At 42.4% G+C, this 17,280-nt stretch overlaps 1 protein-coding gene across 1 annotated transcript in view; it reads left to right on the forward strand.

Moving 5' to 3' along the window:
* Nucleotides 1–17,280, forward strand: part of ASH1L (ASH1 like histone lysine methyltransferase) — a 106,031-nt gene that overhangs the window by 67,866 nt on the left and 20,885 nt on the right. The window contains 5 exon segments of the mRNA XM_023534302.1: nt 3,881–3,954; nt 5,470–5,515; nt 5,629–5,737; nt 10,549–10,755; nt 10,883–11,029. Coding sequence (XP_023390070.1) covers nt 3,881–3,954; nt 5,470–5,515; nt 5,629–5,737; nt 10,549–10,755; nt 10,883–11,029 — 583 coding nt within the window.

The raw sequence follows: 17,280 nt of genomic DNA on the forward strand, positions 1-17,280 counted from the left end.
AGAAATTTTAGAATTGAAAGATGCAGTAACTGAAAGAATAAGCTCAGGAATAGAATTGACAGAATGAAGGGGAAACAGGAGGAATCGGTGACTAGGTGCTGAAATGTTACTCAATCTGAACAAAAGAGAAAATAGATATAAAAAAAAAAAAAATCAGAGGCCGTGAGGCCGTAACAAAAGAGCTAAAATCGTATCCTCAGTGTTCCGAAGGAAGAAGAGGAGATGGAGATGGATGGCTGAGAACCTCCCAGATTTGGGAGAAGACGTAAACCTACTAATTCGAGAAGATGAGTGAGCCCAGACGGAGTATACGCACGGAAATCCGTCCCAGCACACTTTATAATCGAACCGCCGCATACTAGGGACAAAACAGTTTTAAAACAATGAGAGAAATGACTCCTTTCCTACAGGGGTAAATTCAAACGACAGTAAATTTTTCATCTGAATCCATGGAAGCGGCACATTTTTCAAATACTGAGAGAAGAACTGTCGAAGCAGAATCCTATACCCAGCGAAAATATCCTTCGGGAATTAATAGAGAATCAAAGCATCTGAAGACGAAGAATAACTAAGTTTGCCTCCAGCAGACTCACCCTGCGGGTCGGGGAAGTTCTCTAAACCGAAAAGCAGTAAGGAGCCTTAGGACATCAGGAAGGTGGGGAAAAGTACAGGGAGCAAAAATATGGACATATACAATAGTCTTTCTCCCTTTGCGTCTTCTAGGTAATTTTTTAATGGATAAAGCAAAACATTTTAACATTGACATATGTTTTTAAGAAATTATTGAGGCATAATTCACATATCCTACAATTTAAAGTGTACAGTGGCTTTAGTATATTACGTTATCAACTTTTTTAACTTTCGGTAAAATGTATGTAACTTAACATTTGAATTGTGACCATTTTGAAGTGTAAGATTCAGTGGCATTGACATTTACGTTGTTGTGCAGCCGTCCCCTTTACTCATCTCCAAAACTTCATCTTCCCAAGCTGAAGCTCTGTACCCACTGAATAATAGTTCCCCCATGATCCCTCCCCAGCCCCCGGCAGCCACTGTTCTTCTATCTGTGTGAATTTTACTATTTTAAATACCTCATGTAGTGTAATCTCGCAATATTTGTCCTTTCGTGTCTGCCTTACTTCACTTAGCACAGTGTCTTTAAGGTTCTCCCTGTCGTTGCATGTATAAGAATTTCATTCCTTTTTAATGTTGGATAGTATTTGTGTGTGTGTGTGCGCACACACACACACGCGCGCGCGCCACGTTTTGTTTATTCATTCATCTGTCGATGGACATTTGTGTTGTTTCCACCTTTTTGCAGTTGTGAATAATGCTGCTATGAACCTTGGTTTACAATTCTCTGTTGAGGACCCCGCTTTCAATTTTTTTATGTCTATGCCCAGAAGTGGAATTGCTGGATCACACGGTAAGTCTACATTTCATTTTTTGGGAGCTGCCATACTGTTTTCCACAGTGGCTGCACCATTTTACATCCCCACCGACAGTTCTTAAGGGTTCAGTTTCTCCACATCCTTGATGATACTTGTCATTTTCTGTTTTTTCATAGTAGCCATCCTAACAGGTGTGAAACTCATTCTGGTTTTGATTTGCAGTTCCCTAATAATTAGCGATGTTGAGCATCTCTTTGCGTATTATTGGCCATTTGTATATCTTTAGTGAAATCTGTTCAAGTCTCTTCAAGTCCTTGTCCATTTTTCAATCATTCGTGTTCTGGTTCTTGAGCTTTAGGTGTCTTTATACATTCTGAATATTGCTTCCTTAGCACACGTGTGATGAATGGGAGGATGTCTTTATGACGCGATAAAGAATTTACACAAAATGTATAAACACCAGAGGAAGAGGTTGACAGTTTTAATTACATTAACTGCCATATCGGAGCGAGCGGGTCTAGCGATCAGGGTTGGATGCAGTTGTTTACAATAGCTATATTAAAATCTCAGATAAGGTTTAGGACAAGGCAAAGGGCACAGTTCGGCATAGAGAATTCGATTTTAGCAGAGAGGAATGACACATGAGAATGTAAAGGCAGGAAGGAGCTGGTCGTGTTTAAGAAATTATCCCGGTACAGCCATTATGGAAAACAGTGTGGCGGGTCCTCAAAAAATTAAACATAGAACTGCCATATGATTCATCAGTTCCACTTCGGGGATTATATCCAAAGGAACCAAAAACTCTAACTCAAAAGATACCTATGCTCCATGTTCATAGCAGCCAAGACAAGACATGGAAGTAACCTCAATGTCCATCAAGGAATGAATGGATAAAGAATTTGTAATGTCTGTATACAGTGGAATATTAATCAGCCATTTAAAAGAAAAAGGAGGAAATCCTACTATTTGCAACAACATGGAAGGACCTTGAGGGCACTTTGCTAAGTGAAATGACTCAGACAGGAAGACAAACATCGTGTGATCTCACATGTATGTGGGATCCAAAAGAAAGAAACCAAACTCAGAAAAAGAGATCAGACTCGCGGTTTCCAGAGCCTGTGGTTGGGGTTGGGGGAATAGGAGAAAGGTGGTCAGAAGTTAACTTCCAGTTCAGGGTCATGGGTACGTGGGGCGGTGTCCACGGCCTGGCTGGCTAACACTCCGCGTGATAAAATCAGAACTGCTCAAGAGTAAGTCCCCAGGGTTCTCATCTCAGGGAAATAAAAGATGTTTTTTCTTTTTTTTGCTTCTCCTTTTTATTGTATCTATGAGCGATGACGGATGCAAACTAAACTTCTAGCAGTCATCATTACGCAATACTTGCAAGTCAAACCATTACGCTGTACGCCCTAAGCTTATACAGTGAGGTGTGTCAATTATATCTCAGTAAAACCAAGGGAAAATAATTAGTGAACCAATCAAAAAAAAATGAAGAAAAATATTGTGCTTGAGAAGAGCAGAATTCAAGAGGTGAGCAAAGGTGATGCTATTGCTTAATGGGGTGAAGAGGGAGCACTCGGTGGAGCATCGCCAAGCTCGTGCCATGGAATAAGTGCTTCCATCCACTCGTCGGTTCAGAAAATGCTTACTCAGTGCTTACTCTTCGATCACACGGTTCTCGAGATGCTTGCAAAACACCCGTAAACAAAAAGCCCCTTGCCTCCTGGAGCTGACATTCTTCCAGCGGGGCAAAAATCAGAGTTCCCCTGTCTTCCTGGGTCTCACCTCCCTTTCCTCAGGCCGACAAGGTCAGACCTTGAGTTCTACTAGTGTTTTGTTAAGTGAACTTTAAACAGATTCTTTTTAGTGTCTTCGATCGTCGTTTATAACCCCTTGATGATGCACGTTTCACTCAGAAACTGCCACTTTCTCTCAGAACTCCCACGATGGCTTTTCGGTGGGGAGTATGGGGACCATGTATACAGAATGACAAAGGGGAAGTAATTCTTACCATGAGTGATATTGTAATCCGGTACTCAGACTATGTACAAACAAGCTAAACTTTTTTTGAAGTCAGTCCCCTTGTTTTTCAAAAAAAAGCCAAGTTTCTGTCAGATTTTAATATCCCGTCTTAAAAAGGCAAGAGGCAAAGCCGTCAGGATCTTTCTCTTTATTGAGTGTCCTCTCACGCTGTTTTGGTTTGCTCATTGCCTAGCTGCATGGTTGTCAGTGGACTGTTTTCGTAGAGATCGTCTACCTCCAAGTCCTCTGTGTGTGTGTGTGTGTGTGTGTGTGTGTGTGTGAGTGAGTGTGTGTGTGTCCTTAGTGTGTACTACACAATAGGAAAGAGTAGCTAAAATTAAACATTGGTGATGGGAAAAATCTATAAAATTAAATCTTTATCTTTCTAGTCAGTGCATATTAGCTCTTGTGGCTCCGAGGCCCTTTGTGTGAGTGATAACTGAAACCGATGGTGTTTCTGGTTGCAGGGAAGTATCTGAGGCAAAAGAGAATCGACTTCCAGCTCCCCTACGACATCCTCTGGCAGTGGAAGCACAATCAGGTACAGCGAGGCACCTGACCAGGTTGTACTCTTCAGCTGGGGTGCGGGGGAGCCAGGCTTTTTCTCTCTGCCTCCTCGTTATGCTCTCATTTGAGGAGGTGTGGAGAAGTGTCCCTGTGAAGGTTAGAGACTAAAAAAATGAATTTGCATCCATATTTAATGTGACCTATTTGCCTTTACTCATACTTCAAAATAGCAGTAAGTTCCTCCTTCCTTAGGCAGCCTTCTGTTATTATTCTGGGCTTTTATTTTGGTAGCAAAGAGTCTGTTCTATAAGAATCCTGTTTGATGCAGGTCTCCGGAGAATTTAGATGTACTGCCAGCAGCACTAAGAAATTTCAGGCTTTATTTTTGTTGGCTCCTTCCCATGAGTTTGGAATTTATTTTTCACATACAAAAGAAAATTTTCTACTAAAGGAAACAGGGAAAATGTTTAACACTCTTGTACTTTTAAAAGATCTTTAAATATATTGGCAACTAAAAATAGAAAGGTACTATTTTTCTCTCGCTTCCCTAATTGAAGAGTTTCCCCTAGTAATTTATATATTAAGCTATAGTCCCCAAACCCGATACTGAGAATAACCATTGGGAAATAAAACTAGTCATGCAAATGAGGCGAACAAGCTCCCGAGTTTTGCCAAAATTCCACCCGAGTTTAATTTGGGAAAGCCAGAAGGATGGCCGTTTCCCTCCGCATTGTCTGCTCTGGTGACAGGATCGCGGTCCGTCTGAGGCCTTGGTCCCAGAGCTCCGACAGGGAGGGAGGCCGTGCGCTTCGACAGCACTCGCTGAGGCGCGGCGGTGGGATTCTCCTTACAGATCCAGACGCTCTAACTCAGGCCAGGGCGCTGGGTCTCGGTACCGTCTTCTGTGGTAAAACGCTGGCCCGCTGGCTGCCTCTCTTCTAATATATTCTTTTTTTTTTTTACCTCGTGCATTCTTGATTACAATGTGATAGCTCCATTTTCCTGCCTGCCCTATCTTCTTCATTCACTAAATTAATTGCCTTAATTAAAACGTGAGATGTGTGTTTTCCGACAGTACCCACCCTGATAAAGCCAGGGCACTCGTCTTTTTAATTTCATGTACCTACCTGGGCCATCTAAACAAGCCCCAGGCAAGTTTTCCCCCTTGTTCCTAGCGGCAGATAGACTGAGCATTTATCCCGATGAATGGCTTCCGTCTGCACTGTGACTTGCATTTGCGTATTCACCAACATGCTGGAGAAACACAGCATTCAAACTGCATCTTTAGACTATTTTATATTTATATTTCTCTTGTTGAACCTAGTTCTCTTTCTCCCCTGATCTGGGAAGTCACCTTTTTTATTTCAGGGTAAAAAGCGATCACGCCAAGAATTTCCCTCACACGTATCCGGCCCAGAAAGTCCTGTAGACATTTCCATGTGGGCAGAACACGTGGATGATTTCCTGTATTTTTAGTGATTAATGCTGCTGTCTGGCATTTGAAGTTAAATGCTATATCAAGATGTTTCTTTTTTTTTTTTTCTTCTAGCTATACAAAAAGCCAGATGTCCCACTATATAAAAAAATCCGTTCAAGTGAGTAACCGGGGAGCTATTTTTTCTGCTTCCATACTTTCAGTGGTCTTAGCCTGGCACTTAAAAAATTATCCTGTGTGTTCACAACTTATTCTCCGCTGTCTTCTCTCAAGATGTCTACGTCGACGTCAAGCCGCTTTCTGGTTACGAGGCCCCCACGTGCAACTGTAAGAAGCCTGACGACGCCGCCAGGAAGGGCTGTGTGGACGACTGCCTCAACAGGTACCGTGCTCGGCTGACCCTCGCGAGCGTCGGCTTTCAGGCACACGGGACACTTCATTTGGAGGGAAGCGCTAAGTAGGCTCTGATTTCCTCAGGAAGTTGCACAGGAATGTAGAAAACATAACGACGGGCCATTTCAGCTGGCTCGGGCCGCTATAACGAAATACCATGGACTTGAGCTGCTGAAACAGCAGAAATTTATTTCTCTCGGTTCAGGAGGCCGTAATCCAAAGTCAAGATGTAATCCAAAGTCTAGATTCAGGGTCTAGTGAGGACCCACGTCCTGGCTCATAGACGGCCTCCCTCTCTCTGTGTGGCCCTTCCCCGGCGCGTGCTCGTGGCGCGAGAGTAAGGAGGCCGCCTCCCTCCCCGTCTTCTTAGCAGGCACTGATGCCATCATGAGGCTCCCGCCCTCCGACTCCATATAAACCCGTTTACCTCCCGCAGGCTAAGGAACAGCTCACGGGAGCGGGGCTTCCGCTCTGAATTGGGGCGGGGAGCAGAGACAACCGTTGAGACCAGACGCGGGGTGATAGAGTGACAGAAAAAGAGAGAGACTTAGTCTTATGCGCCCAGGCGAAGTCCTTTGATCATTTCTGAGACCTGAAGAAAGTTGTTACTTCTCCTCTCTACCAAAAGTGATGCCTTTTTTTGTGGGGAGGGGGCTGGGGCTGCGGGCTGCGAGGGTTATATGAGACAGTGTTCAGAAAGAATTAAGCACGGTTCTAGAAAACATCCTGGATTTTAGTATACAGTAGCCATAATGAGGGAGTAAAGCCGGATGATGGCAGTGAGCGAGAAGAGGGGGGCCTGGTATATTGCCGGGGGCAGGGGACTGGGTTAAGCCATCAGCAAATAGCAGGTGCCACCGTGACGACAGAGTCCGTGATGCCAGCGAGGGGGGTGCGGGCTGTCAGGAGGAAGGTAGACTCTGTCTGGTGTGCAGATAAAGGGTATGGTTTTCATTTGGGCGCATTGATTCAAAAATGGCAGTGAGATTTCAAAATGGAAGCGTCTGATAGAGACAAAGGAGTGGAGGTAGCTTGTTGGTTTTAGTGACATTTAGCAAATTTACAGCAAAAAAGAACCAGTGAAACGCACACCAGTACTTCCTGCTCCGTGTAGTTTTCCTGGCCAAAGACAACCGCGTCCCTCGTCTCGTAAGCCGCCCTGGTGGCCGAGGGAGCCAGTGTTTCCGTAGCTCCTGCTTGGGCAGCCAGTGGGAAATTCTGTCTCATCTGTGTCACCGTAAATTTATACCGTGTCGTTATACGTATACGTTTTACTAGTAGTAATGGCTGGTGGCACAGGTAGTCTGCGTTTTGCGCACGACGTCGTTTACTCACAGGTGTTTTACACACCTCGACGTGTCGGCTCGTCGTTTTTAGGGGCGCGGCGTCTCCCGTGCGGTCGACGTGCCGTAGCCGCCTTCCTCCTGCAGCTCCGCGTTGCCGTTCTCGCCAGTGTTTTGCTATGAAAACGGCAGTGCCTGGAGCTCCGTGTGGGTCCTTTTAACGCTTAGGGCGCATGCTCAGAATCACCTGCACGGACCGAACACTTCCGTGCGTCTCACTGCATGTATGTTGTGCACCCGTGCTCAGAACACCGAGTGACTTTTGGTATCACCAGCAGCATCCGAATGTATTTCCCCATAGTTTCGCTGCCTCTAGGTATTCACGTCGAACTTGATTTTCAGTACTTAAGTATTTCTTTGGCTTAATTTTTGGAAGTCTTTGGAAGTTTGTGATCTCGAGGTTGTTTACGTGTCCGTTTCCCTAGATGCTCGCGTGCTCTGTTTTTTATACCTTATCACCTGCGGGATGACGCAGCGTAGCTGCCGCCTCATCGCCTCGTCCTCTCCTCTCAGTTGTCCCCTGAGGCAGGCGAGAGGAACCTGGAATTTGGATAGTAAATTGCTCCATATCACACGCCACTTAGTGACGCGACAGCTTGAACATTGGTTGGATTCAAAAGCCATGTTTTTTTTCCACTGTCCCACCCTGGTTACTGTATAAGTAGTCTTTTAATCACTTAAAAATTGAAATTTGGGTATTTACCTTTACATAATTGCATCGGTTGTCTTGTATCATTTCGTTGGTATGGAGATCACATTTACCCTTTCCATAGTGTTGCCTTTCTCAAAAAAAAAAGAAAAAAGAAAAACAAATGAGAAAAAACAAATACTCGGATACAATGCTGACAGCTTCATATCACGAGGATATGATCACTACCGGGTCACGCATCCAATGAACAATGTGGTAAATGCCTACGAAAAATTAAAACGTGTTCAGTGGATGCTCCCTTACGTGTTTACAAGTGGCCCGCACAGGAGTTCAGTTAAGTGGAACTTCCTAACAGCCGGAGCAGCCCTGTCTTTCCTGTTTTTGTATCAAGGCTCTGTACCTGTTTGGGGCTGAGAGGTTAGAGGATCCGCGGGACCCACCCCCACTTCTGCGCAGGACCCCTCTGTGGAAGTGCACTCAGCGGCACACAGCCCGAGGAACACTTGATTTGGGACCCTTTTTTAAAACGAGTAATGGGTTTTTATAGTCACTTCAAATAAATACTTTAAAAACACGATCTCTTTTCCAGACCGTTTCTAGGGCTCACCAGTACCGTTTATAAGTTCTGCAGGTCTTCCCCAGTGGGTCCTCGCTTCCGTCCATTGTCCACCGCGAACCCATTGCTGCTCCAGAACATTCCGCACTTCCACAAGCAAAGTCCTGTGACCCGGTGCCCATTTGCTCACAGCATATGCGGAGCCCATTTTGTCAGCTCTCCACAGAGGCCGCCCCCAGCCTGGACTGCTCCAGAGTTCACAGGCCTGCCCTGCAAGGCAGGGCCCCGCCCACCGCCCCGCCCACCGGTCTCTGCAGTTCCCTCCCACCCGCCCACCAGCGAGCCCACATTTTTACCTTCTGCTCCAGAAGAGTCCTAGGTCTTCAGATTCTTGGCCCCAAAACACAGGGATGATTCTCTCCTCTCTCAGGTTTACTCCTTCCTGACCTGGTACGATTCATAGTGGGAATATTCATAGAAACTCGCAGCGCACAGGGAACGGTGTGACTGCCGGGCGCGTCCAGTCGGTGACATCCGCACACTCCCCATGGCGGTTCACCCTTCAGTCTCGCCACGTGGAAGAAGGAGCTTTCCAGTCTAGACTTAACATGCAGAGGGGCAGATGCTCTTGTTTCCAAGGGCATTATCTGGCTAACAGTACTGGAAATTTATACTGCTACATCAGAGACTTTATATCTTAGTTTGCAGCGTCTGCTTTCAGTTTTTGGTACATTTACAGTTTTGATTTTCAGGCACAATGGATAGAAGTATGTTCTGCTTTTTATATATATAAAGAAGTAAAAGGCTTACATTGGTCGTCAGAACGAACGGAGTGTGTTTCAGTGCTTCACCTCTAGAAATTAGATTTTTAGCAGTCGCTGAGTGATGGTTCTCTGGCAGAAACTTAAAAATTGAGGTCTCTTTCACCTCAGCTCTCTATTACGTTTGTATTTCAGTTTTTTTACTCACCTAAAGTGTACTGTGTGTTGTGAGGTGTGATGAAAATACAGGCGAGGTGTTGTGAAGGGGCGACAGTTGAAACCACGAAAAGGAATGAGCCTTCTAAAGAAGAGATGAATAAGGAACATGCCGTGGAAGATGGACAGGGAAAAGGGCTTCCTGTATTGATAAAAAGAGAGGAGTTGTTATTGAAGAGATGGGAAATCCTTTATCGTAGGAGATCTAGAAGGCCTCCCAAAAGATGGCATGTTTAGGAGTGTTCACCAGGATTCTTGCAGCAAAGAAATCGGCAAAAGAAAGAATAGAGGTGGCGAATTTGACAGTAAGGCGGCATCTTTTTCACAAGTTAAGCCGATTGTCTGAAGTTGAAATATAGTCCGGTGGATACTTTGCTAACTCCTCGGTATGTGATTTGACACTGGGTGCTGTTTGCCCTTGAGATAAGGATATTTTTTTAAGAAGAAATCAAATGACTCTGAAAGAACTTTAAATTGTATACTGTTAAACATTTTCTTTACAAGATTTGTAAGTTATGCATGTAAACATAATGTGACATTTTGATCTACCGCTATATTTTCAACCCTCCCTTGTTCTAATCGTGCTAAATAGCCTTACTGGGATTCTAAACCACCCACGAAAGCAAAGTGGCTCCTAGTAAAGATCTAGAAATTTACAAAGGAAAGCAGTGAGAAGATGTAAGCTAACAACTTTCATCACTGAGTTCAGAATTTTTTATTTGTTTATTCACCAGAGATGATACATTGTTCAGCTAGTCGTATAGACTGCATATGCTTTTTTTCTAACGTGGAAATGTCACGCACAGCGATGAGATATGAAATGCCTATAAAACAACCATGTGAATATACTGACTTGCACACCTAAACATGGTTATGATGGTAAATTATGTGGTTTTTTACCACAGTTTAAAAAAAAACTCCGTAAATGGTCATGAGCTACTTCACAACAAGAGTGCAGTGTGACCATTTGACTGTCAGCCCCTCTGTGGGCCGCAGTTCAGCTACTCCGAGCACAGAGCCACGTGTGATGGTTTTACCCGGATGCCAAGTGGACAGTTAGCTTGATCATTTACAAGAAGCATTCAGCGTTTGCAACTTGGCTTGGAAGTTTTAAGCATTATTAAAATTTGAAGTTATATATTATTATCTTATTAATTAGTCTAACCTCGTGAAGATAATTTCATATGTTCATTTAAAAAATTCTTGTAAAACATAAAATGGGGTCACGAAGGCATATATAATGTTAATTAACATAGTTATTCCTTTTCTTTCTAGAATGATCTTCGCTGAGTGTTCCCCCAACACTTGCCCCTGTGGTGAGCAGTGCTGTAACCAGAGGATACAGAGGCATGAGTGGGTGCAGTGTCTAGAACGATTTCGAGCTGAAGAAAAAGGTTGGGGAATCAGAACCAAAGAACCCCTAAAAGCGGGGCAGTTCATCATTGAATACCTAGGGGAGGTCGTCAGCGAGCAGGAGTTCAGGTACAGTGCAACGTGATGCTCCTCGGGCAGACGGCAGAGGTACCGGCTTGGAATGGAAAGTGGAAGGCTTGCAGTTGACTTTCGGCTTAATGATTAAGCGGCTTTCAATCAATTCTCTCCTCTTCAGGAACAGGATGATTGAGCAGTATCATAATCACAGTGACCACTATTGTCTGAACCTGGACAGCGGGATGGTGATTGACAGTTACCGCATGGGAAATGAGGCGCGATTCATCAACCACAGCTGTGACCCAAATTGTGAAATGCAGAAATGGTAAGGAAGCAGGGGACGGGGAAGCCAGAACCCAGCAGAGCAGAAGGCGTCGAGGGTGTCCAGGGACTGATCTAGTGCCAGTCGCTTCCACAGCGGCTCCGGCGGTTGCCGGTTCCACCCGGCCCTCCAGGCCGAGAGTGAGCCGCTGCTCCTCCTTCACTGCGCCCCAGCTGCTCACTCCCAGAGCGCTACGATTATGCGCACAGTGATATAATGATGCTACTTAGTACTTATTGACTGCTTAGTGCGGCTCAGGCGCTGTGTTACACGGTTCTTCTCATATCGGTTCTTTCAGCGTGTTTATTACACTGATTTGTCATAACGAGGAAGAAAAACAAGTGATGTAGATTAGAATGCTATCACGAAGGAAAAAGTTACATATAAAAAACAATTCAGTAAGGAGAGCAGGATAGGAAAGAATTCTGGAAAGATGGTGGAGTAGGAAGCACGAGAAATCTATCTCGTCTTAGACAGTGGCACTAGCGCAATCTGACTGGTAAACAATTCTGGAATTCTGAAGTCTTTTGAAGGCTTGCAACTTCCAGGGGAAGGCTTAGATGGTAAACTGCAGTTTGTTTCCGTCAGTATGAGCAGTAGCAGCTGCCCATCCTCCACCCCCAGCCAAATGGCAGGCAGCTGTCCAAGCATTCCTAGAACAGCTTGCATGAGCTAGGTGGGTGAAAAAGACCCTGTCGTCCAAATACTAGAGATCTCTGTTCTGATCATTGATTCCTGTTTCCGATCACAGAGGTGCAGAAGTGGCAGGCAGCCATTGTCACGCCTCCCACCATCGTTGGAAACCCCTCTCCCTTCAGCTGAAGTAACTTACTTACAGGAAATTGAAAGGGCCAGTGTCGTCTTTTCCTCTACTTCATTTTTCACTTTTCCCCTTCCAGGAGCCAGGCACTAAAGACTAGAACATTCAGAAACAACTGCATGTTTGGGGGTAAATGCAAAATGACTGTGCATATCCAAGGAAAGGCTCAGAAAAGACATAAGGAAACACTGAGTTTACACCTCAGGCCGATCCTTGGCGCAAAGATAACCTACAACAACCAAAAACAAGAAACAAAAACAGTAACAAAGAACAGCAAGCCTTGGGGAAGGGAACAATCTGATTTCCAGAGTTACCACATTATTAAATTCAAACGTTCAGTGTTCAAATTAAAATCACAAGGAATACAAAGAAACAGGAAAGTACGGCCCATTCAAAGGAAAAAAATAATTCAACAGAATATGTCCCTAAAAAGACTTAATGGCAGATATATCACACAAGGACTTATAAAACAACTGCCCTAGAGCCACTCAGAGAACTAAAGGAAGATGTAGAGAAAGTCATGAAAACAATGTGTGAACAAAATGGAAATATCAATGAAGAGATAGCCTTAAAAAAAAAAAATGAAGCTGGAAAGTACAAAATTGAAATGAAAAATTCACTAGAGGGATTCAGAGGCAGATTTGAGCCGGGAAAAGAATCAGTGAACTTGAAGATTGGGACAGTAGAAATTATCAAGCCCGAGGAACAGAAAGTAAAAAGATCGAAGAAAAGAAAACAGATCCTAAAGGAGCTCTGTGACACCATCAGGCAAAAACCAGTGTATGCTTCATGGGTGTCCCAGAAGGAGAACAAAGATAAAAAACGGTATTTGAAATAATACTGGTTGAAAATTTTCCAAATTCGATGAAAGACATGGTCATAAACATCCAAGAAGCTCACTGCACTCTAATTAGGATGAAGTCCAAAAAGACACAAACCAAAAGACTCATTATAATGAAATTTTCAAAAAGAGCAGATCTTGAGAGCAGAGAGACACAAGCACATCATCACATGTAAGAGATCTTCAATAATAAATTTTGCAGATTTCTTATCAGGAACTTTGGAGGCCAGAAGAGAGTGGGCCAGTAGATCTGAATCGCTAAAAGAAAGACCGTCCGCCAAGATTCCTGTATCTGGCAAAACCGCCCTTCAGAATTGAAGAGGAAGTGAAGACCTTCCAGATAAACAAAAGCTGAGGGAGTTCGTGATCACTAAACCTGCCCTGCAAGAAAGGCTCCCGGAGCCCTGTAGGTGAAATGAAAGGCACTAGATAGTACTTTGACGCCAAATGGAGAGTAAAGATCTCAACAAAGGTAAACACATAGGCAGTTATAAAAGCCAGTGTTATCGTAACAGCGATTTGTAACTATACTTTTTGTTTTTTACATGATTTAAGAGACATTTAAAGGAAAAGATGCAATTATTAGTATAAAAGCTAGTATTGTAGTGACTTTGGTTTGTAACTCCAAGTCTTGTTTTCTACATAATTTAGGAAACAAATGCATTTAAAAGAATTATTTGTTTATATTTTTGTGCACACAATATATAAAGATGTAATTTTGCGACATTAACACCTAAAGGGGGGTGGGTAGGGACAGCTGTAAAGGAACAGAGTTTTTATGTTACTAAAGTTAAGCTGCTATAAATTAAAATTACAGTGTAACAGCTTTAAGATGTTAAATGTAATCCCTGTGGTAGCCACAAAGACAATAGCTGTAGACGTACACAAAAGGAAATTAAGGAGTTTAAACATTTCACTATAAAAAAATCAACTGTTTACTATAGAAGACAGGAATGCAGGCAGTGAAGAACAAGAAACCTGTAAGGCACATAGAAAACTAATAGCACAGTGACAGAAGGCGTTCCCTCCTCCGTAATCAAAGGTATGTGGATCAGTCTCCAATCAAAAGGCAGAAAATGGAATCAACATTCAGGTTAAAATTTTCAGCAAAGTATATATCAGGACATGGACCTCAACATAGTAAAGACCATATGTGAGAAGCCACAGCTGACGTCATGCTCAAAGGTGAAAGATTGAAAACTTGTCCTTTAAGATCAGGAACAACATATCGGTGCTCACTCTGGCCACCTTTATTTACCTTAGTACCGGAAGCCCGAGCCAGAGCAGTTAGGCAAGAAAAAGATAGAAAAGGCATCAAAATTTGAAAGGAAGAAGTAAAACTCTTTGCAGATGGCGTGATATTATATAGAGAAGACTCTAAAGACTCCACTAAAAAACTTAAAACTAATAAATTCAGCGAAGTTGTAAGATACAAACTCAAAATACAAAAATCAGTTGCATTTCTACACACTAGTATTGAACGATCAGCGAAATGAAGAAAACAGTCCTATTTGCAATAGCAGCAAAAAGAACAAAATACTTAGGAATCACTTTAACCAAAGAGAGGAAGCACCTGAGCACCGAAAACTACAAGACGTTGATGAAAGAAATTAAAGAAGCCACGATAAATGAAAAGGCAGTCCATGCTCACGGACTGGAAGAACCACTACTGTTAAAATGTCCATACTAAATAAAGCAGTCTATAAATTCAGTGCAATAAAAATCAAAATTTCAATGGCATTTTTCATAAAAGTAGAAAAAAACAATCCTAAAATTTGTATGGAACTACAAAAGACAACAGCCAAAGCAATCTTGAGAAAGAAAGACAAAGCTAGAGGGCGTCACACGTCCTGATTTGAAACTATTACAAAGCTATGGTAATCAGAACAGTGTAATATTGGCACAAAAACACATAGATGAATGAAACAGAATAGTGAGCCCAGAAATAAACCTAGAAATAATTAATTTACCACTGAAGAACAAAGAATACATAATAGGGGATGGAGAATCTCTTCCATAAATTGGAAAACTGGACCACTGTCTTTCACCATACACAAAAATCAGCTCAAAGTGGGTTAAAGACTTGAACATAAAACCTTTAGAAGGCGGAGATCCTCTCATCATCTGTGCAGAGACTGCCCGGTCCCGGACCTTAACAGTTTTTTTCTCTGCTTCTGGGCCCCAGTCCTCGGCGGTAACCATGCCCCGCCAGATAGATCCTCGGTCAGGCCCAGAAGCATCCATGCTCGACCCCCCTCTTCATCGTCACTGGGGCAGGAGGTACTGGGGCACCTGGCATTATTCAATCCAGATGTCTCTTGGGACAGAAAGAATAACCCAGAACCCTGGAATAAACTGGGTCCCAATGAGCGATACAGATTCTACTCAGTGAATGTCGGTTACAGCAAACTGAAGAGAGGTCAGACTCCTAAATGAAATGTTCCACTAGAAAGCTGCTTAGTCTGAAGGTCTTCCAGAAGCCATCCACACTATTCTCCACTTAACCGGGAACTATCTGCCCTCCAAATGCACGAAATCGTGTTGGTGTATTATGATGGGGTTTACACTGGTTAATAAATGTCTGAAACTTGAAGAAAACAAAAAAAAAACCCTTTGAAGAAAACATAAGGCATACGCTCCTCGACATGAGTCTTGGCGATGATGTTTGGGTTTGACGCCAGAATCAAAGGCAACAAATGCAAAAATAAACAAGCACAACTACAACAGACTTAAGCTTCTGTACAGCAAACGAAACCCACAACGAAAGGAAAAGGCAATCTACAGACTGGGAGAAAACATGCAGAATATATAGAGAACCCTTTTCATGATGTAAACACTCAACAAAATAGAAAGAGAAGGAAACTACCTTAAAATAATTTTTCAAATGTGGAAAACCCACAGCAGACATAATATTCAGTAATGAAAGACTGAAGCTTTCTCTCTAAGATCAGAACAAGGCGAAGCCTGCTTTTATCACTCCTACTCAGCACAGTATTGAACAGTCTAGCCAGAGAGAGATGCAGAGGGCATCCTAACTGGAAAGGGAGAAGTAAAATTATCTCTGTTCTCATATCGTATGGTCTCATACGTGGAAAATACTATGGACTGCATATGCACAGAAACCTTCAGAGCTCACGGATCCAGCACAGTAACAGGATACAAAGTCAACACACAAAAATCAGTTGCATTTCTGTACACAAACTGAACAATCTGAAAAGGAAATTACAGAAACGATTTTATTTATAAAAACACCAAAAAGAACAAAGTACTTAGGAATTAACCATAGAGGTGAATTATACAATGAAAATTACAAAACATGGCTGAAAGAAATTAAAGACATAAATGAATGTGAACATCCCATGTTCGCAGATTGGAAGACAATATTGTTAAAATGTCAACGTTACCCAGGCAATCTACAAATCCAGTACAGCCCCTGTCAAAATCTCAATGGCATTTTTTTTTCGGTAGACAGAAAAACCCATTCCAAAGTTCATATGGAATCTCAAAGGACCCCTAATAGCCAAAATAGTCCTGAGAAAGAACAAAACTGGAGCACTCACTCCCTGATTTCAAAATTTACTACAAACCTACAGCAATCAAAATAACGTGGTATAGGCGTAAAGGCAGACATAGACCCATGGGATAGGATGGAGAGAGCTTTGAAATAAACCCTCACATATTCAGTCAGATAATTTTTGACAAGTGTGCCAAATTCCAAAAACAACACGAGGAGATAGAAAATCTGAAAATCTACCAAAGAAATTGAATCTATGATTAAAACTTTCTGACAAAAGAAACTCCAGACTCAGATGTCTTCCCTGGTAATTCTTCCACATACTTAGAAAAATAATGCCTGTACTGCCAATCTTATATAAATGCTTTCGTTTTATAAGGCCAGCATGACCTTCATCTAAAAACCAACAAGGATGTTAAAAGAAGACATATTGGCCAGTATCTCCCATGAACATAGACACAAAAACCCTAAATAAAATATTAGCACATCCGATCTAGCAATATATGAAAAAGTTAATACGACCTTGTGGAGTTTATTCCAGAAATTAAAGGCTGATTGGTTTAATATTCACAAAATCAATGTAATTTATACTACATTAACAGAATAAAGGCAAAAAAATCATATGACATCGTAGGGGCCCAAAAAAGCATTTGACAGAATTTAACACTATTGATAATAAAAACTCTCGGCAAACTGGGAATAAAAGAGAACTAAGTCTGCCAAAGGGACTCTGTAATAAACCTGTAAGAATATTTACTGTCACCACTTCTGTTCCAGTTTGTACTGGATGTCCTTACAGATCTCATGATTGTATACATGGAAATAAAAATCCGTATACCGTAAATAAGAGAATTTAGCAAGATGGGTGGAAACAAGATTAGTGTATAATTCAGTATGTTTAATGTATTTCAACGTATTACCCTCAACCACGTAGAAAGTGAAATTTAAAAGACAGTCGCATAAGGAATAAATCTAATGAAAGTGTGTAGGACCTCCATACTGAAAAACACCAAACATGGGGGAAAAACCCTAAATTAATTGAGAAATATTCCATTTTTATGGGTTAAAAATATCTTTGA

This window comes from Pteropus vampyrus, unplaced genomic scaffold (assembly GCF_000151845.1).
Source record: "Pteropus vampyrus isolate Shadow unplaced genomic scaffold, Pvam_2.0 Scaffold124, whole genome shotgun sequence".
In the NCBI taxonomy this organism is placed as follows: Eukaryota; Metazoa; Chordata; class Mammalia; order Chiroptera; family Pteropodidae; genus Pteropus; species Pteropus vampyrus.